This window comes from Lepisosteus platostomus, chromosome 8 (assembly GCF_059453375.1).
Source record: "Lepisosteus platostomus isolate fLepPlt1 chromosome 8, fLepPlt1.hap1, whole genome shotgun sequence".
In the NCBI taxonomy this organism is placed as follows: Eukaryota; Metazoa; Chordata; class Actinopteri; order Semionotiformes; family Lepisosteidae; genus Lepisosteus; species Lepisosteus platostomus.
Window position 1 is genome coordinate 57,439,927 of NC_142618.1, and position 22,018 is coordinate 57,461,944.

Consider the following 22,018-nt stretch of genomic DNA (forward strand, 5'->3'; position numbering starts at 1 on the left):
TAAGGAGAAAAAAAACCTCTAGGGATCCAAAGTCAACTGGCCCAACCCCTCTGGGCATGCTATCATTATACAATTCTAAAAAAGTACTAAATGTGGAGTATTAAGCCTTCCATCATGTCCTTCTGTGTGCACGTACAGTACTGTACTCCATTCAGTTCTCTGTAGACCAGCAAATCCTCCTAAACGATAGCTGTATTCGCTGTGTCCCTCTTGGATCCATGGCAGTGATAATAATAATAATTGCTTACACTTATATAGCGCTTTTTCTGGACACTCCACTCAAAGCGCTTTACAGGTAATGGGGACTCCCCTCCACCACCACCACCACCAATGTGCAGCATCCACCTGGATGATGCAACGGCAGCCATAGTGTGCCAGAACGCTCACCACACATGAGCTATCAGTGGGGAGGAGAACAGAGTAATGTAGCCAATTCATAGAGGGGGATTATTTGGAGGCCATGATTGGTAAGGGCCAATGGGGAAATTTGGCCAGGACGCCGGGGTACACCCCTACTCTTTTCGAGAAACACCCTGGGATTTGTAATGACCACAGAGAGTCGGGACCTCGGTTTGTGATGCAGCATCCAACTCAGAGGGTGCCCAACCCAGGCACCATCCAGACATGTGGGGAGGAGAATCAGAACAGATGTATCTGCACCAGCAGCCAAACAGTAGTTGCAACGAGCTATGATGTACTGTAAGGTGTGAGTAGGCTAGGCTGAAGTAATAGGTTTTCAGTCTGGATTTAAATCCTGAGATTGACTCGGCATCCCATACGTAGGCTGGAAGACTATTCCATACACTAGGGGCGCTGTAGCTAAAGGCTTAACCACCAGCTGTTTTTTATTAATATGTGGAATAAGAAGAAGACCTGCGTTCTGTGATCTAAGTGGGCAACTTGGATTGTATACTGTACATTAATCAGCTCCATTAAATAGACAGATGCCTGACCTCTGAGAACCTTATAAGTAAAATAATTTTGAAGTCTGGCCTGTATCTGACAGGAAGCCAATGGAGAGAGCTAAGTATAGGTGTTGTTGTACTTTCTACTCCTGGTAACAATTCTAGCTGCTGTGTTTTGAATTGCTGTAAGATGTTGAAGGTGCGATAGGTGCTCCCTGATAGTAGGGCACTACAGTAGTTTAATCTGCTGTATACAAAAGCATGTATTCGTTTCTTTGTGTCTTGGGTGGAGAGAAAATACCTTAGTTTTGCAATATGTCTTAACTGTAGAAAGCACGCCTTCGATACTGCATTAACATGAGAGTTAATGGAGAGCCTTGTGTCTAAGATGATGCCTAAGTTACAGTACGTGCCGAATCTTTGAGGCAAAATTTTAAGCCCTCAGAGTTGAGTGCTGAGGTTATAGCAGTCCTATCCACACTGCCTCCAAACCTCAGTTTTATCAGAGTTGAGTGACAAAATATTTTCACACATCCAAGATTTTACTTTATTAATGCAATCAATGATATTCATCCCATTCATTACAAACATATCTGTACAGTGGCAACATGAGGGAAAGGGCTTGTACGGTATTATTGTGGAACTGCAACTGTTCTTTTTTGCTTAAGCATTTAATGTAAAATATAATGATGCCCTTGGTTTCACTATGTCTATCTGCTGTCCTTTTTTTTATTCCTCCTCTCTGTGTTACATATGCTTTTGTACAGCACTTCACTACAGGTTTCTTGAAAAGCTCTTATGAAATGAAAGTTATTTATTCTCTTTTTACCTTCACTAATTTTGCCAATGCCTGGTCTATGTGCAGAGATCATAGGTAACAGTGGGATATGCTGGCAAGAGAAAAAACCTCAGTTAAATGATTTAAGAAACAAACATCTGCTGAAGGTCAGCAGATCAATAATGTATGCTGAATATTTGAAAACATCTCTTCAAAACATTTATCAACAGATGACTAAAAGGTGCGTTTGTCCTTGCGGAATTAGCCCACACCACCTACTTCATTTTTATTTTGTTGATTGTACCCTTTTCTTTCAATAATCTAGCTCTGTGTTTTCATCCAGGCTGTTACTCTATATAGTCAATTGAGATTAAGAAGGTTGTGGTGGTATTCACACAGCATAATGTGCAATCGTATTGAAGCAGAAAACAAATCACTATATCAGGAGAAATATTTACACTTTCCACTGACATTCAAAGAACAATTTCATCTAGTCCCTTCATCAAAATTATAATATACCCATAGTCAGTCTATAGCTTTTACAGTGTAACAGACGTGCTAGTACAATGCATTCATTTATGCTACAAATTTCTAGTAGTATAAATCCAAATTAACATTAAAATAATATTAGTTCTTGAGAACATGCAGCAAAAGTAAAAAATGCATCTATCCAATGATAACAAAGCAAATATATATTTAATAAGATGAAGTTTGTTCATTTTCTTATATGCAGTAAATATCAATTCGGAAACTTTAACAATAATCTGACATTGCCAGGACTTCCCATAGCAGAACAAAACTAGAGAGAGCTGTGCAAGCTGATGTTGTGCTCAGAACTCTTCTGGTATATTCCTGCGAATGATGAAGCTGTTGTAAAAATATACTGAAGCTTAATGCAACCTAAATACAGTAAAGTTACAGTAATGTTTTACAGGTGATTAGTAAAGCACTCTCCTTAATAGCTTCCATGAAAATGATATTCTCTCACATATGTGTGTCATCAGTTTTAGAAATGTTATTTTGTATTGCATTGGTAAAATTACTTTTTCACTGGGGTTACATCATGTTACACAAAGTTATTTTTGTCTTTTGCATACCGTTAGCATAGAAGGCAGAAGAGCCGCAGGTACTGTATTAGAAGCACTTAAGTTGAACAAATATCCAACAGCTAATGTTCTTCTGCCAACAGTGCTGAAATAGTTAACTCATTTTAATCGATGCAAATTACCTTTCTTAAAATTCAGTCCAAATAATGACTAGAAGCTCTTTACACAGTATTAAAGTTATACAGTGCATATTACTAAGTTTGCCTAGGTAAGGGTTGTTAACCAACCATGTTTGTGTCTTAAAAATATTTTTGATATTTAAAGTCAAACAAACACATTTGTTTTTCAATGAGCATATAAAGTATTTCAAGATGATTTCATTTTTCCTGACAGTAGAAATTGAATAAATTAGCCAAGGTATACTTTTTACAAAGTCTGTTCCTTCTAAAACTTTCCCTTGATGAAAAGTATTTTTCTTCTTTTTCAATGTTTCTCATTATACCACAAGATTAAAATTTGTAAGCTGCTTACTCTTTGTACATACAATACTGTCAATACACTGGAACTTTAGTTAATGTACTGTACTTGTTGTAGCAATCATGTCTTCGTCCTAAATGGGGTTATTGTGTAATATATGAAAAACATTCAGGAGTTTTATTTCATCACATACCATGTACAGTACCAAAGGTGTGTTCAGTTCACCACATAAAAAACATTGATTTTCATATTTTGATTCCGTGCAGATTGACTAGAATTCTTTGGTTCTTTCTGTATAATACATGTATAATACATTCTCTGACAGAATTTCTTTTATGCCTTTACATCCCAAACAGGCCAGTTTTCCGTTTCTGAAAACCAATATGAAATATTGAAAACTCATCAGAACGGATTTTGATTTTGATTTCGGAGCTTCAGCTAATGTGACCTAAAGACTTTTTTTCACACCTTTTACAAAATGACTCTTAGTCAGCTGCTCCCAATCTGTCCATCTGTGTGGCTGTGCTGGATTCACTTACTGTACTACTGGTTAGACAGAAACTGAGGCTTTTCGTCACACAAGTTCTTCAAAGTTATTATGAATTGTTATGTACGGTATAAGCAATAATCACCTAAATAGAGGAAATGGTTAAAAAATCACTGAAAAAATTAATTAAAAATGGATACGTGTCACGGGGATAATTTGCCTTTATGAGCACTTAAACATGCCTTGGCCCCTAGGACTCGTGATATTATTGGATTAAAGGGCCCATTAAGACTGTGACAGGAGTTGGCCTATTGGAATTTACTGCTGTTTGGAGATGCTACAGTGTGTGTTTTGAGACCTGCTGGAAGGATGCCTGAGAAACAGCAACTGAATCCCAGCTGGGAGCCAGGCTGCACATATCGCAGGTGGAGACCATTCCTAATGGGATTATTAGATTAACAGACACATTAAGAGGAACTCACTGTCGTGGATTTAAGATAAGATGGAAAATTCTGCTCGGTTACCTGCCTTGTTGTTGCCCCACTGATGATGAGCTGAGACTGATTGCTCGGTTGTTGAACTTGTGCAGGTTCCAGCAAGCCCCTGGGCAAATTAAAATTCTGAAAACGCGGACCGCGATCAGCCTGGGTTGAATCAGCTCAGTGGGTTTTAAACACTGTATGTAAACTAAATGATATCATCCTCTGGAGTGTGAAGATTCACCTGACAGCACGTTTGCTCGGTGGCATTCGTCACAGTGATTCGAACAGAGATTAAATGCCATTTTCGTTTCTAAATGACTGTCTTTCAGCAGAATAAAGACCCCTTTTTAATAACACTGGAAGAAGAACGCAAACATTTCTGAGAAATTTTTCTTCCTCTTAATTTATATAATGAGGGACTATTCAATTTGAGCCCATCACAGTGGCCTATGCGGTTAGTGGCCAATGTTTTAATTGCATTATTGCTACAATGAATTGTGAATTAGACACTGGAATACAATCTCCTCCCATGGAGAATGTTTATATATCATCTGATGATGTGGGTTTAGGTGTAGCAATGCACTGAAAGTTGAATATGGAACTGAAATTGAAACTAAAGCATGTACACCTGAACATGTGACATAAATAGTTACAAATGGGGGGTTACAAAAATAGAAAAGATCAGGAACTGACCATGCAGATTAGTCAGTAATAAAATAAATGTAACCTCCTACTTGTAAATGATTTCTCCAAGGATATACCTGGCACAGCTTTGGTGAAAAGATACATAATTTAGACACACTTGGTTATATAAATTTATAAAATTTTACTAACAATGACAGTGACACACACTACACTACATGCAACATTAACTTACAGCACACAAGTTACTGTATTTACAAGCTTAGAGACCAGGCATTTCTAAACCACCCAGAAACACCAGGCTATTACCAGGTACTTGAATTGACTTCTTAAATAATGCCTACAGAGACCAAAGAAGAGATAAACTGCCTTCTAAACTAAACTGAATAACAGTTATTATTAAATCACTGATGCTGATGCACATGCTGATGCCACAAAACAAATGGGACCTATCTCCCTATTCTAAAATGCACCACTAAGCAGGAGAGGCAGTATTAAACGAAGGGATTCTTCATTCAGAAACTCAAAGTTCCCTAAAAGCTACAGAACAGCGAGCTCTCTTAGCAAGGTTCAATTACTGAGCTCCAATCGGGTGTTTTAGGATGATTCTCGTCTGGCACCAGCTTCAAGGTCTGTTTCTGTCTCCTGTCTCTCATATCATCTGACCCTCTTTTCTATCCTTTTCCGCCCCCTGATCTGATCGTATATGGTGTGTTTCTGGACTGTTGATTGACACTTATTCATTTAACCACAACTTAATTAACTACGATAAACCAAGGTTAACTTAACGATTGCTTTGATCACAGACTCTGGACCGCCTACATCTCAGCAAACATCCCCTCTGCTTTTAAACTGGAAATGTTACACACATTCACTAGATTCTTAGACATCTCCATTGTCATTTACCTCAGCCTGTAACAATATTATGCCTGGAATTCTATCCCCATTTTCAGATTGGACCTTTCCAATTTTCAACATGGCACCTTATCGTGCAGTTCACAGTGCCATCAGTGGCCAGCGAACACGGAGCAGTTTTCATCACTCATAGGTCACATGCCACAATATTACAACAAAAAGGTATTAAGCGGAGGTGATGCAGCAGCAGACGCACAAAAAACACATCTTCATCACTTGGGTGTTGTGAGCTGGAAGCCTAGCCTACACAAAACATACCACATCTTCATCCACAGGTTCTTCATAAGGAACTCCATGCAGTCTGAGCCAAGGGTAATCTGTGAAAGCAGTTTTCATTCAACGATGCCTGTCTCACCCAAAAATTGTTTTGCTGCCTCACAGCAGGCAATCTTTTCATTTTTCATTGTAGAGTGACACTCAGGGCCATAATTTCACATTTCATTTAAGTAAAGTCAGGAAAACAGGAAATAGTTTCAACACATGCTGTTCTTCTGACTGAAGTAGTTCAGCTTCAGGTTTGGTTGGGCTGAATGTCCTGGATAGTCACAAAAAGAAAACCACATGTTCTGACAAAAGTTTTTTTGTGCCAAAACATATAACAACATATAATAAATTCTGATGAATTAGAGAGTGTGTGTACTGTACCTGCTTACCTTATTGTTTTGATGGGTGCTTGCTGGCCAACACCTCCATAATATTGGGTGTGCATTGTTTTTTGATAAGAGTGTCAGATAATCTTCTTGGAGACATGATAATGAAGAAAGACAGGATACATGATGGGTGGCATGCAAGCATAAAATCTCTCCAGGAATCCTGGCCTATCACTGGAAATGTACATGGGGGCAGATTTCAATCCAGTACCCAAAACTTTTCACACTTAGCCAGCACATGTAGAGAACCATTTAATCAACTTTTTAAATGATAGAAGTGGGTAAGTCTTGCATTAGAATAAAATGTGCTTGAATTGAGATACATTCTCTGTAAGAAGGAGAACATTAAGTGACTGAAATCAGTTCTTCACTACACACTCTTGTTTGAACATTAGAGAGTTGATAATAAAGGACTGTGTGGTTTTGCAATCATGTTAGGCATTTTCCTTTTCTCTGTGGTTCAGAGAAAGATGTTATTTCCTTGCGAGTTGTCAAATATTGCATTTATGCAGAAGTGTGTGGTACTGTAAATGTAACAGGTAACTAGAACTATTACAGAATTTGCTCGGAATCTCTAAGATATACTGTAGCTGTTCTTTTAGGTGGAAGAATAGTGTTTCTTTTGAAAGCACTTTGCCAAATGACAATCTAACCACCCTTTATAGTTCTGCTGTGAATGACTACATGGACTACAAAATTCTGATTATGTACAGAATTTTATCACCAAACATAAATTAAGGACACACAGAAAAATACCATAAAGAGAAGTGGGACAGTGTACAGTATATACTGAAAGGGTGAATCACACAAAAACGTTTTTGCAGTGAAAATTTCTGTCAAGTGAAACAGAGTCTTCAGGGTTGGAAGAAAAAAATGTTTTGATTGCTATTGTAAAATGTTTGGAGCTTCACACAATTAATAACTTATGTTTCTTCACTGACTTATTTTACTACAGACATAACTTACTTAATGCCAGAACAGGGGTTATATATGTAGAGTCAATCAGAACACTTACATAAAAAAATCCTTTAAATATTATATTTAAGTTGTATTATATTTTGTGGTGACATCAAATAATTAATCAACTGTATACCATATATGCTGATCAGACCATTTCACATTTAATTATCCCAGGTCTGTATGTACAGTATGAATATATGAAATTGCACAGTTACTGTAAGTACAGTAGGTGACAATCAAAATGTAAGGATAAATATCAAAATCCATATGCACCACAGTTGTTACAATTATGGTTAACAGTGTCTGAGCTGGCCACTATTAGCAATTTTCTGAACTGTCAGAAAATAAAAAAGTTACATTTTTCTTCATTCTCTTTTTGATTAAAGGACGAAGCTGTTTTCTGAGATCGCATCTCCGTTTCTGACATTTAACCTGCTTACCATCTTACAGGTTTTTCGATTGTCCTTTTAGGTTGCGGTGCCTGGTGAAGCAGTTAGAAAGAGGAGAGGCATCGGTCGTTGACCTTAAAAAGAACTTGGAGTATGCAGCTTCTGTGCTGGAGTCTGTGTATATCGAGGAAACCAGGTATGTCCATTCAAACAGATGCAGCCGGTGTCTGACATGGAAGGGAACCGACATTCAAAACTGTTGCTTATTCATGTAGGTTCTCGTGATGAGAGTTCATGAAGCTCTCTGATACATGCAAGGATCTTTGGACAACAGCATGTACTGTCATGGTCACTGTTAACACAATTTAATGCTTTACTTATTTTCAAATTGACTTTTTCATGCCAGCCCCAATGCAGTGTCTGGTGTAATGTGAAAATTTGTCCTTATACAGTAGCACTTTCTCCTTGTCTTTCTCTTATCGGCCTCTTATAAAAGTACGGCACTTAAATGTCTTATTGAGACACTCTGTATAAACAACCTTTCTGCAGGCAGTGAGTCACCCAGGCTAATGTGATTTAGAGCACTTGTATTAAGGAAATAATCTAATAAATAAAAGGTCTCACCTTGTCTTTAGGCAGCTGGAATGCAGAAAATGTCACTGTCCCAACACACAGCATTTCTATGACAAAGAATGTGCCAAAATCATTTACGTAGGGCCGCAAACACTTTATGTTAGAGGTTAAATTAGTGACCATGTGATTAGTTCACATGAATGTAAATACTGTAAATTGATCATATTCTGAAATAATACATTGACAGTTAGGTCTTTGTTTTTTAATTCCACGTCATCATAATTTCCTGTACTGTGCCACATTTAACACTTTCAGTTTAACAATGCATATTATACTATAAAATCACAAACTGCCAAAGAAGTAAAAAGAGCAAAAATGAAGTGTGCTTTCTTGCCTCCCAGTATTTATTCTCCCTCTTTTCCTCTCCTTATCACTGATGAAGATGTTTTTTTTGTAATCTACATAACCATGGAAAAAAAAAATAGCAGACTAAGAGAAAGAAAAAAACTGAATTGTGTTTCTGCTGTACACTGACAATGCAGCACAAGATAATTTATTTCCTTTATACCTTAAAATTGCATTATGGAGGACTTAAGTAATGAACAGTTGTATTATCGGAACAGATAATAAGATGCTATACCTTATAATTTTAATTGAACAGTTTTAGAATTAGGGTTGAGTCATGTCTTTTGGTTAGGACTGAAATAATTCAGTACTCAGTTGTACTTTTCTGCATAGTTCCTGTGCTCAACTCAAAGGGAAGCAAAGGCTTACTCTTCTTTTGCTAATGTCTGAAAGTATTTAGTAGACTTTTAAAATTTCTGGGAAACATTACATTTAATTTTTACCCCCAAACATGAAACTGACGATCACCACATTTCTGCTCAGCCCTACTTCCAACCCCAACTTTTAACATTTGAGAACTACGGCCATCAACCAGTAACCTGGCATCCAAATGTATACCATTTTGGTATCCTTGATATTTTCTTCTAGACGCCTTGTGGACACAGAAGATGAGCTCAGCGACATCCAGTCAGACTCGGTGCCCTCCGAGGTGCGGGACTGGCTGGCCTCCACCTTCACGAGACAGATGGGGATGATGCTCAAAAGAACAGAGGAAAAGCCCAGATTCCGGAGCATTGTTCATGCAGTGCAGGCTGGGATTTTCGTAGAAAGGTAAAAGTATAGGATGCTGGATCTGCAAGAATGCATGTGAAAAACAATATAGTAACACATGAAGAGTTCTGGAAAGTACTGTACATAGACAATGTACTTAACATCTAGCCATGTTCAATCCCTGCCCAACACACTGATCAGTTTTAAAACATACTTTAGTTCAGTAATATGCGTAAATATAACCCACTTTGGTTGCTTTACGATTTCTTAGATGTGCTTTTCCATTATACTACAGTATACTGTATCTAAAAGAGTAGACTTCATGTGAAATGTTTTGTTTTAAGAGTACTTCACAGTATGCAACATTAACTTTCTTTTCACTATTTTTTTAGTGAAGATATGCATGTTTTTCGGCATTTTGTGTTGTTCCCATGTTCCTTGTTGAGTGTTTTGAACGCTGCCTTTTAAATGATCTTTAAAAGCTAAAAGAAAAAATTCGAGTACAAATGTGGCTAGATAATATGAGCAGTAAGCAAGAAGACAATCTGCCTTAAAGATTTTATTGATGGGAAGGAGATTTCTTTTATTCATTTTGTGTTGTAAAATATCTACTTCAGCAACAATCATACATAATACATCCCATGAATGAGGATATTAAATCACAAGAAGCTTTGAAAAGTATATTCTGTCCCTGTAACCATTACAAGCAAACTGCTGGCACGCAAAATTGAGTTTCCCTCTTTTCCACTAGTGACAACATTCTGACAATATAAAAAATATCCCTTTTACACTATTCAATATTCATGTTTCTCTCTTTTTTAAAAAAAAAAACAGAATTATAGTTTAAAGGTCTCCTCTACTCACTTCCCTTTTTAGGTATAAGTCTGGAAACTGCTATAAAAGAATAAATATTCCAAGAATGAGCCAGGAATTTGAAGAAAATGGCATGTTATTCTCTTGAAAGCCCCAATTACATGACATTATACACATTAGGTGATTACAAGGGAAAATTCACAAGTGGCACATGCTATTTCGATGCACCATCAGTTTATCCAGTTAATCTTTATTCAAATAAAAAAAAAAATAAGTTTCTCCAGAAAAGGCTGTAGAGTAATATACCATTTTGGAATGACATCATGACTAAGAACAATATCTTTTCTTTGGTTTTCTTTTGATATTGTGCCATGATATTGCGCGTTTGATTCATGTTTCTCTCTGTAATCAAACAGACCTGCAAACCTTATGGAAGTAGATATATTTGCTGCCCTTATGTGCCACATGGTAACTCCATGACACACACAAACTCAGAGGACTCAGAAGACCAAAAACTATGTTTATTTTGTACAACGTGAACAAAAAAACAGAGAAAATACAATACAAAATACAATATGAAAGTCTAGATCATCCCCAATACATACTGAGAATACAAAATTACTTAAAGAGATCTTTTAAAAAGGCATTGTAAGTGAAACATATGCTGAAATGTTCCCAGGTGTATAAAACTACATTCTTATGGGACTCCTGAGTATCTGAAAGAGTGCAGTTTTCTTTGAGCCTCAGTTATGTCTAGTTCAATTTGACCAAAATTCCCCTGAGCCGTGACACACAACTATGCTGCCGAGGCACAATTTGGATTCATCAGCTGGATGTCCCTTGGCAAAATGGGGACGCCTGCAATTCTCTGGATACCCGTGGACTTGCAAAGGTAAGGACAAGTTGCTCTTCCAGTCAGCTGTAGCTCTCTTGTAAGACACAGTGGAGCAGGCAATGTCACAAAAAACAAACGTCTTGATGGAGGTGTGCATCACTGCTCGTCTCCATTCTCCCCGTGCAGTGTGGGAACAGCTGCTGAGAGCTGAAACTAAGAGAAAGCTGAATTCCAAGTGCTGTGGGAACAACACGGATGAAACTTAAGTTCCTTTGGTATCTCTGCTGAAATGATTTTGCTAGCCAAAAGAGTTTAAGTGCTTCCTAAAATGCAGTGCTTTTTTTTTTCTCCTCAACAGAATGTATAGACGCACCTCAAACATGGTGGGGCTGAGCTATCCTCCATCAGTGATAGCTGTACTAAAGGTACTAACACAGTCATTTGTATCCTTTATTGACTAATTACAATGGGGTCAACAGAATCTGTTTTGCCAAGCGCTCCATATCTTGGTCTCCTTATCAGCAGGTCCTTTGAGAAGAAACCCTTCGTTAATGAGAATTTGTCAACAATCAAGGGCTGCACTGAGGCTCTGTAGAGAAGTATTGTCCAGGGCAAAGCTAGTGATACTGCCCTTCTGAAGGGCAGGCATTTAACATTAAAAATGGACTTTATCTTGAAAATCATTCGTTTAAGTTCAATATGTTTTAAATGTCAATACTTTGTGTGCAAGTTTTAATTTGTTAGATGGTCTATAATTTAAAAATTGCATAAATTCACACACAAGCACATTTGTTTTCATAAAAAAAGGATTTATCTTGAAATAAACAGAGAATGCACATTTCTCTACACAGAGGAAAATCTTTAGCAAGTCTTTTTTAACATCACTATTACGATAAGGTATGAATATCCAAAGCTTTGATGAAATGGGCAGTATGAAAAGGAATCATTTATTTGTATTTAATTTCACAGATGTAAAATTTGCTTTGAAGGATAGCTGAAGAAGGTGTTGATAACTACACTGACTGTACTGGAAGCTGAAAATAAGGCCATTGGAAGTAAAAAAATTACCTTGATAGTTTTCTCAAAACTGTTGCCAGTTTTCATGTTTTGATTTTGAAGTCCTTTGGTCAGGTCAAAACAGGGAGATGTGGTGTGGTAAGAGGCAGTCTGTGCTTCAAAAGTTTTCAACATACAGTACAACCTCAGATTCTTTTTGTTTCAGAACATACATTCTGTACTGTATATCTTAACCAGCAAATTCAATTTTTGGTAGCTAAAATGTTTAATATTCTGCACAGTGCTTTTTAAAGGTGTTAAGATTTATTCACCATTGTCTGCGATTCTCCTGTCTGTCTTGCAATTTATAACTGATTCACATATGCACAGTTTTTGCCTAAAAATTGACAGCATGGTGCTTTTCGAGCTCTGCCTTTAAAGTTTTACTCTGCCACCAACCTGCTTGTGATTCTAGCCACTGACACACATACAAGATCTATGCATCTTTATTGCTCACTGAAAATGCCTACAGGGAATTGGCAGTCAACTGTGACAGAGATTGAAGGCGCGAGCAAACTTCCAATTTAAAGATTTAAATCTTTAATGTGCAGTATTTCAAATGTGCATAGCAGTACGTGTTGGAAAAATAGAACTTAGTTTAAGGAAAAACATAATAAATTACAAATGGCTGAGGCCCTTCACCGTGACATTTTATTTCTCCGCATTATTGCTGGAGTTTCCTTTTCTGACTTTACCAAGCAAAATATTTTCACAAAAAAGACATTCCACTACAACAAGGTTTTGGCCTTTGGTTGATTTGGCAGAAATCATTTGAGCTAAGCATCTGTCCTCTTCTGGGACTGAGACTGTGGGGATCAGACATTTAATTTAGTTCCCATTATGTTTGTATGTAAACCTCTGAAATCCACAAAAGCTATAAAATAAAACCGAAGGGTAAAGAAAGTACAAGAATGAAGTGGCACATCAGACAAGGATGCATGGACACAGATACTCCCACATTCTTTTCCATAAAGAAGTGCCTCCTGCTCTCACTTATACAGTAAAAGCACTTCCATTTCGTTTCCATTGTGTCAGCATGATGTTTCAATGTTTAATCTGAAGATGTCCATTGTTTTGGCTTCATAATTTTTATCATCAGCAACGTTCTAACAAGGGTCATGATATGACGTCGATCAGTTGGCAGCTTCCACAACACAAGTGACTCATAACCCATTTTGTTAACGGTGATTTGTCATGTGTGTGTTTCACCGTATTATTATAAACCTCACTCTTTCATTCATTCATCTTTCTTCTTCACATTTCTAATCTTCCCAACTCCACATTTCTTCCCAGGACAATGGTTCTGAATCATGTTTTGTCCCACTTTTTGCACTTTGTTTTCGGATTTTCTCTCAGTTTCCTTAATCTTCTGGTTCAAGGTGCAGCCCTCATTCACCACCAACTCTCATGTTAACTCAAGGTACCAACAGCCCCCCTTGCTCTGCCCAGGACCTCCAAAGTTTTGCGTGAGCCCCTTCTGGGCTTGCAGACCTGAATGCAAGCGAGCTCACATATGTGGCAGATTTAGATATAGACAAGAAGCAAAAACACACTTTTCCAACAGACTATGACTACACAGCAAATGTAATATGTAGCGCATCCATCTTTATTTCATTCACAAACAAAATGTGTTTAATTTAGTAGTTGTATAGTTTTAGTGTAGTGAATACTGTAGGTAGCAACAAAACATGTCCAGATGCAAAGTAATGATCCAGGCTCCCTTATTGTTTTTCTGACATCAAAACATATTTAAGAAAAAACAAATGAAAAGATTGTCCTGACAATTTTTTTTCACACACACTTTGATTGATTTTCTTCTTTTTGACATGACACCTGTGGAAACATGTGGTTTTATTCATGAAAAAAAAGTTAGCCCTATTGAAATGAAGGAAACTGTTCTCTTATTTGAGTTATTTTGATAGAATTCCTGTTACCCACATTTCAAAGACTTCTAATGAATGTGAATGTGTTGTCATATGGATTGCACTCAAACCAAACAATAAAATAACCTTTCTTCTCCCCACAGAATGTAGACAAGTGGTCTTTTGACGTTTTTGCACTCAATGATGCAAGTGGAGACCACGGACTGAAATTCATATTTTATGAACTCCTCACAAGATATGATTTAATTAACCGGTTCAAGGTGAGTAGCAGTTCAAATGATCAGTGTGTACACAATGCTGTATGTGCTTACCATTTACTTGAAAATGTACTTAAAGAAGTTCAATTCTGATGTGAAACACTCTCAAATACAGGGTTAACAAGTTTGGCTAATGCAGTTTTCAATTTTTTATGATAAAAAATATTTTATACAAAATTCCAAAGCTTTAATTCACACAGTGAATATACAGTAAGTACATGCACTGTATGTTTCTTCTTAATTAAGTTCTTAAGAGCGCAGCAAAAATATACTGAGAAGCATTAGAAATACAGCAAATGTTATCGGTTCCTGCATTTATTTGATGGGTTTTGATGCCTCGTGGTAGATATATATTTTTGGATTTCTATTGGTGGACTATTAATTCTAGTCTTTTTCTGTGGTTGCAGATTCCCATTTCTGCTCTGGTGTCCTTTGTTGAAGCCCTGGAAGTTGGATACAGTAAACATAAAAACCCATATCACAATCTCATGCATGCAGCAGATGTTACACAAACTGTCCATTACCTCTTGTTAAAGACTGGGATGGTGGTAGGTATTACAGTATGATGATGAACACATGTTGTATGTGTTCTGCAGTTTTTAAAAGCATTTACAAGATGACTAGGGTCACACACAAAATAATTTGCATGCTAAGATAATGTAATCAAATGCAGCAGAATAAGGATATCCTTTATAACATTTTAACAGAGCATTAATAAATTAATAAAGTAGGAACTGACCTCTTTTCACAATTATTGTCCCATTGCTTTCATGTTTCAACATTTTGCTATTGGGCACTCATGTTTTAATATTTTGTAGCGTGTTATTTTCTTTGTAGTTATTTGTAGAATATGAAGATCAAGTGTTACTAAAACACTTCTTCAAGTTATAACATAATAATAACTTATTAATTTAGTTTTAGAAAAGCACAAAAACGTTCGGAGTGTTAACCAGTGTCTTACTTCTCTCTGAAGCAACTGGGTCTTGTGTATTTTCTTCCACTCAGACCGACTTTAAGCAAACAAAATGCCTTTTGTGTTATGAAAACAATCCAAAGTATTTTCTATTGGCTTGAAATTTGGCGATTACGAAGGACTTTTCCAGAGAACACTGCATTTGTGATTTCTGCAAGGATTCCCAAGAATTCTCAATATCATGTTGGAGGACATGCCTGCCACAGATCAGCGTGTCAGCGGATGGCATCGCTGATCTGTGCATCTCTGTTTTACTGTCAGTCACACAAATGCTTATAGCACTGCTCGAACAGCCCTATATTTCAATTGAAAAACCTCAATTACAACCTTAACATTAAGTGTTCAAGCACAATGCATATGTTTTTATTCGATTTTGCAAGGCAAAAACTAACATTTTAGCAGAAAGGAAAAGGTTTCTTAAGAGAAACTTTACTGAACAAAACTATTCTGTTGAGTTATTCCAAGGGGAAAAACAGCTACTGTATGGATGACAGGAGAAAAACAAATAACACAATTTTTGTTTTCCAATTGAAGAGAACTGGGTCAAGAAGCATTACCTTATGAATTTAAAGTTGGGTTTTGAACCTACTATCCGTTTCAACCAATTTCCAGAGGGTAACGGTCCAATGAAATGAGCACTGTGGAGCCGCGAGCTCAAAGCAATCAGTCAGATGGGGTACAGATTGAAGTGTGATGCTCTTCACAGGACCTATCTCTTTTTTTATCATTCATCGGTACTTCTTTTCTATCACCAGTGTTGATAGATTCTGATGGCAGATGGCTTTGAACAGACAGCCTTTGATAACAGTGGTCAGTTTAATGTGGGAATGTACTATCCCAGTGTTTTGACACTCGTACCTTTTCTGGACTTATTTATTTCCTTATAGACCGATGCTAATACCACATTTCTGTGCTTGCAGGGACCATATCAGACTGTGTGATACATACTGTACCTGCTCTTTATATTCAAATAAGTGCCAAGCAGACCAAGTACGAAAGCCCACTGAAAAAAAATATCCCATTCTATTTATTTTCCTTTTGTCCTACTGAATAAAATACACTATAACCATTCCAGTTAATATCCCAATTAGCTTTCCTCTTTATGTACAGTAGATCCTGTTTTGGTTAAAACTGCCTTATTCTATTCCTTGTTCAATACTGTTCAATTGCTTTTTGTCTCAATGGTGAAAACGCACAATGAATTACCAGCTACCACTGAGCCTGATCTGAAAAGGTTCATTGATATTTTTACTGCATTTGACCTATTTCTGTTTGGATACACTGAAAAGGCTGTGTAATTCAGGTTTAATTGTAGTCCTTATAAATGTAAGAAGTGTGCCACAGTAGAGGAAAAATATCAGTCATAGAAGAAAAGGCATCCGGAATACTGAAAACCTCAGACACCAGACACACCAAATGTCTTGTTACAGAATCCATTTGACAGCAAAAGGCATAATCTGTCAGAAAATTTACAAAATCTTTATGGACTTTGTTTTAGTATATACCGACAAATAGCAATCTAATAGCTAATAAAGTCAGCTGTTGCAGCAATATGGATATCTGTCACTATGAGGGGGAAAAAGCATGGGACACTGCAAGAGATGCAAAGACTGGAAAACATAAGGAAAAATAAATCCAAGTTGTTGTTTGAACAATATAAGCAAACACATGTGGCTGCTTACTTCTCTTCCACACAGCTGTCAAACTATTATTTGCTTGAGTGGAACACAAACAATTTACACTAAAGGTAAATAAAGAGTGCACTTATGATAATATGCTTCTATTGTTTGTATGTTCCTACAGTACATAATGCGTGGTTTATCACATAATGCAACTCTTTTTATCACCCAGGGTATAATTGTAACTTCAAAAGGAGACATTTTACTCAAAGATGTGACCAAAGTATTTTTATTATTTTCAGTGTCTTACAGTGTTGATAACGGGATACTCAAGTTACAGTACATGCAGAATTTTAGGTCACAGCAAGCCAGCAATGTACAAACTGTATAACCGGTTATGTGCAATGACTTGTTTTTTTCTTTTTGTTTGGTATTTCCCTATCTTTTTACATTAATGTCTGTGCAAAGGTTGCTTCTCCCTTCAAATCGCTCTTTTCCTCCATTCTGCTGTGTAATTCCAAAATCAATTGCATCTGATGTACAGTAAACATACCGTAGCCTAAAAGCTTTTGAGGTTTTTGTGACTCCACAGTGACAAACAATAACAGTAACAGTAATCCAACAGTAGGTACAAGTCTTATTCTCAAGCCATCGTAAATGTATTCCGTTCAATGTTTAAAGAGTCGGCAAAAGGCTCTGTGCAGTACATTTATCTGCAGTTTCACATTAAGAATAACATATGTTTGGAAAGTTGTGTCATTTCTACTTTTCACAGAAAGGGCGAAAATGATAGGCGTTTGATCCGGGAATCAAAGACACGGTGTTGTACTTCATGTATACAAAAGACTGTACACGTGCTTCTTTAGATTAATATTTTTTCCCCAGAAAAGAGGAGTTTGGCAATATTCTCTGTTGTTAAAGTGAATGCTATTGCATATATAGTATAGTCATTGCATATCATTGCATATATAATACAAGATATTAATATAGTAGGCAAAACTGTTTAGAAATCAATGCGTTTTTAATGCAATGTTATCTTATAAACACAAAAGTTTCTCGTTTAAACACGAATATATGTTTATAGCTAATATTCTTCTGTAGTATATTTGTATACATTAGGTGGGCTTTCACAGAAACAGTTTACAGGAAATATCTTCCTAGAAGCTACAACAACAGATCTCCACTTGATTTGATCCCGTATTCTTCCAATTACAACTCCACAATGTTGCCAGGTCTTACACATATCCATACTATAACAACTTCTAGTCAAATGGATGCACTGTACTGACTGTTCTTTGTGTGTCACCTGCTGCTTTTCTTAAAAATCCTTAATCCTCTGTAATATTTTTTTCTTCTGTCCTCTATCAATGGTTTAGATGTGACTTTTCAGACATTTTTTTCTTTTTGCGGTGTTACAGGTGTTATTATTATCCGCCCCCAGCTAGGCATATCCGCCTAAGCGTGTATATTTGCTTTCAACGCTACATTTTTCGTTACAAAAATAAACTTTTTAATAGTTTCTCAAAATACTGCAAACACAATCGATCTCCAATATCCTCCAAACACGACCACTTCGTTTATTTTCACTGTAGTAAAATTATTTTGCAATAAACAAATTAATAGAACAATGCTGACAACAGCACTTTAGACAGAAATTACACAACGGTTGAATAATATATTTTTATCAGCAAAAGCAAAACATAAACATAACATACTATACATAATAAAATACAGGACAGCCTGAGGATCTCAGAACTACATTTTGTACCGACATACAGTACATCACATAAAGCAAATTAACCTTTTTCAGTTATTTTTTCAGTTTAGAAAAGTGGGCAAATATATCATTAATTTATCTGTTCTCCAGCAAAATACAAATGCAAAAGCAAAAATTCTCTAAAATACACAGAATGCCTTACCTTGAGAAAGTGCGTTAATTTTACTATTTCAACATGAATAAATACAAACAATTCTACAACAAAGATGGCTGCTGGAGCCCTATACTTTTAAATCGTCCGGCTCTAGAAAAAAAGCTCATCTGAAAGGTTAAAATAGAGTTCTGACCATTCGGAGACAGCATGTTTGCGTCGTTTTTTTAACGTTTTTTTTTTACTAAACCTGTTTTTACGAGTGCTGTATAATCCAATAAATATCAGAAAAGTACAAAAAAGTTTTAAACATTTTTAAAAACGCTTTTTCTAAACCTATAAACATTATAAGAAGGCTCTCTAGAGCTGGCAGTATTGAAATACTACAGTAAAATGTATTTTTCGTTATTTTTTATTATTTATTTGACATTGTTTGGGAGGCTGGGAAAACCGATCCATGTCCTGTCCCTCAAAAAACCATGCAGATGTTATGTACTTGTTCAATCACTTTCAAATGTTTTTCCATAGTTTCAAAACCCCAACCAGGTCTGTAGTGTGAGTAATTGCCAAGATAATTTGAGATATTAAAAGGTACATCCATTCCAAGAGTGCAGTGACTTTGACTTCCATTTTGGGGGATTAATTTTGGCGGATAAGATTAATTAAACTCTAAAATATTTTATAAATGTTACAGATTTATCTGTTTTATTTATTATGGCTCATTATTTCTTTGTTTCTTAAATATGACATATAATGTGTGGTAAAGAAATATATACAGTAATTGTGAGTTCTTGTGTGCAAAGTTAGTGTGCACAAGCATTATACTGTAAACATGCATATTTTTGCTAGTTGTAATTACACAATGTCATGACTTAGAGGAAGAGAAAGGCAACTCTCCTCAGGTATGGATCTGGCAGGTATATCACAATGGGAGAACCCCAGCGCATTCAGAATCAATCCATCCATCTTCACCCTTCTCCAGCCTCACTAACCCTCGTTAACCCAGGTCTAGAGAATGAAGTCTCACAACCCAGTGACAGAGCCATGTCATTTGGACAGGTTGCTCGTATGATCACAGCTGCACTGCAACAGCCATAATTGCATGTCATGAAAGACACAAAAATATGATTACAGTCATCAGATGACTCAGACACAAGCACTCCTACAATGGTAACATCATGACTGAGAAAATTACCAGTTCTTCTGTAGTCTGTACTGTATGTAGGCATGTTTTCTCCAGAATTTTTTGGGGTGATTTTTGACTGTTAGAAAGCTTGTAGTCTGTGATAAAGTTATACAGTAGGATTGTTTTGCCTTGCCCCTTTATTTAAGTACAGTATTTTCAAATCTGAGCAATATTTGTGCCACTATAACACAACTGTTAATCTACCCATGATAGATCTTACTGGTAATACATGTACAGTTAACATTTCATTACATAGAGTTCAACTTGACACCTATTTACAATCCATGGCAGGACTTAATCAGCATTTATTTAAAGGTAGCTCTTGTTTAATTGAACATATTTCTTCCAACTCAGCAGTACACTTATAAAGATTGTGGTATAGTGCTTAGATTACAATATACTTTTGAAAAAGTTCCTCATGAAACATTTAATCAAATCATGCATGTTGATTAAGAACTTGTTATTATGGGGAAAACTGGTATTAGTAGTAACAGAAACTTCAAACCATGATGTTATTAATATGAGCAGGTTGACATAAAGAATATTTATCATATTTATAAATATTTCCAGTAATTTCCAATCAACATCTGGGAATTTATGTTGATTTTGCAGACAGGGAACAGAAATAAAAATGGACAGGATAAGTGATAAAAACCATCAAGGAAAAAGCTAGAATTTAAATCCAGTTTTGCACATTATACAAATGGCATTGCTGATCTGGAATATGTTGAAAGACGAGCAATCGGTGTAATTTGTGACCTTAGACTCACATCATAGAGGGGTAAAAAGATGTGATCTGTTTCCTTTGGAACAGTGGAGACAGAAGAAATTGATACCCCTTGAGAGGTATTAATATAGTTTACGTAAAAAATATTAATTACCAGCTGTAGGAAATTAAGAAGAAATGCATTTAGGACTGAAAAGGGTGGTGGTTTCTTTCAACATGGAAATCAAAGTTTTGCCTTCAATCTGGGATTGCCTTCATTCCCTTGCCTGTATTAACAGTGGATTTTAGCCATGGTAGATGGTAGGGTCCATGTACTGTATACAATAGTGTCACAGACACCAGAAGAAGTGCCTGATCTGGCAGGCCTTTATCCATTTAAGGGAGGAATATCCCTGTGGTCTATATGCAACATTTCACACAGACTGTACAAGGGTGAACTCGTCTGAGAAATCTTCAGACAAAACAAGTATTAATATTGTCCCACTATAAACTGAAAGTTGTCAGTGTATTATTATACACTGACATTTCAACACAAGACCTTTGTTGATTTGATAAAGATGCTGCATGACCAAGAATTACAATGATGTAGCACTCTTTCATAAAACACAGAAATTTAATTTCTCTGTAAGAGTTTAAACTCATTACTAATTTTTCACAATTCATTTGTGCTTGCAGTTTCTCATCATTTATTTTTGCTGTTCATCTTGAGAATACTGTATATCACCCTGATTTGCTCAGACTCTCCCTCTTCACATAAATAATACTGATGAGCTGATCACTCACTGTGATCAGTACCAGGAGTAATTGCTACTTGCTTGATTGAGGTGGTACTGTTGAGATTAGGACAGAGATGCTTTATTAATTAAAAGAACAATACCAAAATTAAAAATAAGGACCACTGACATTTCAAAAGGACTATGGTATTAGTATTGTGCTTTTGGGTAATTAAGCAACACTGGAAAGGGGAAACTCCAGATTATTTACACAAGCACTACTATTATCAGCTCTCAAACTTATTTTACTGCTTAGAACACTTAAATAAATGAATGCTATAACTAGAAAATGTATATTAACCATCTTCGAAGAACACATGATAAATAACTTACAAACAAGAACAAGAAGTACACATGTACCCTACCATCTACAAATACACAAACACAGATAACATGTATTTTAACATTGAAAGCAATAATGTGAAATGTGGATCTGTTCAATTCTAGTAAAACACCTCAAGTAGTCTATGTGTCTGGCTAGAAAATGTGGCTTGTCTACCATTCACTACTTACATGAATCTGATACTCAAAACCAAATGAAATAACACGTTAAAAGTGTCTAAATTAGCACAGCAGCAACAGAAAGATCCACTAGAGGCAATCTGTGG

The 22,018-nt window shown here is 36.3% G+C and overlaps 1 protein-coding gene across 7 annotated transcripts in view; it reads left to right on the forward strand.

Moving 5' to 3' along the window:
- Window positions 1-22,018, forward strand: part of LOC148657560 (dual specificity calcium/calmodulin-dependent 3',5'-cyclic nucleotide phosphodiesterase 1C-like) — a 201,183-nt gene that overhangs the window by 137,101 nt on the left and 42,064 nt on the right. For 5 of the 7 annotated variants that reach the window (XM_088644009.1, XM_088644010.1, XM_088644011.1 and 2 more), the window contains 5 exons: window positions 7,814-7,927; window positions 9,298-9,480; window positions 11,427-11,493; window positions 14,151-14,267; window positions 14,672-14,812. In XM_088644009.1, the coding sequence (XP_088500135.1) occupies window positions 7,814-7,927; window positions 9,298-9,480; window positions 11,427-11,493; window positions 14,151-14,267; window positions 14,672-14,812 (622 nt within the window). Of the gene's footprint in view, window positions 1-7,792; window positions 7,928-9,297; window positions 9,481-11,426; window positions 11,494-14,150; window positions 14,268-14,671; window positions 14,813-22,018 lie in introns of all 7 variants that reach the window. The other 2 variants (XM_088644012.1, XM_088644014.1) reach the window with 1 other exon arrangement.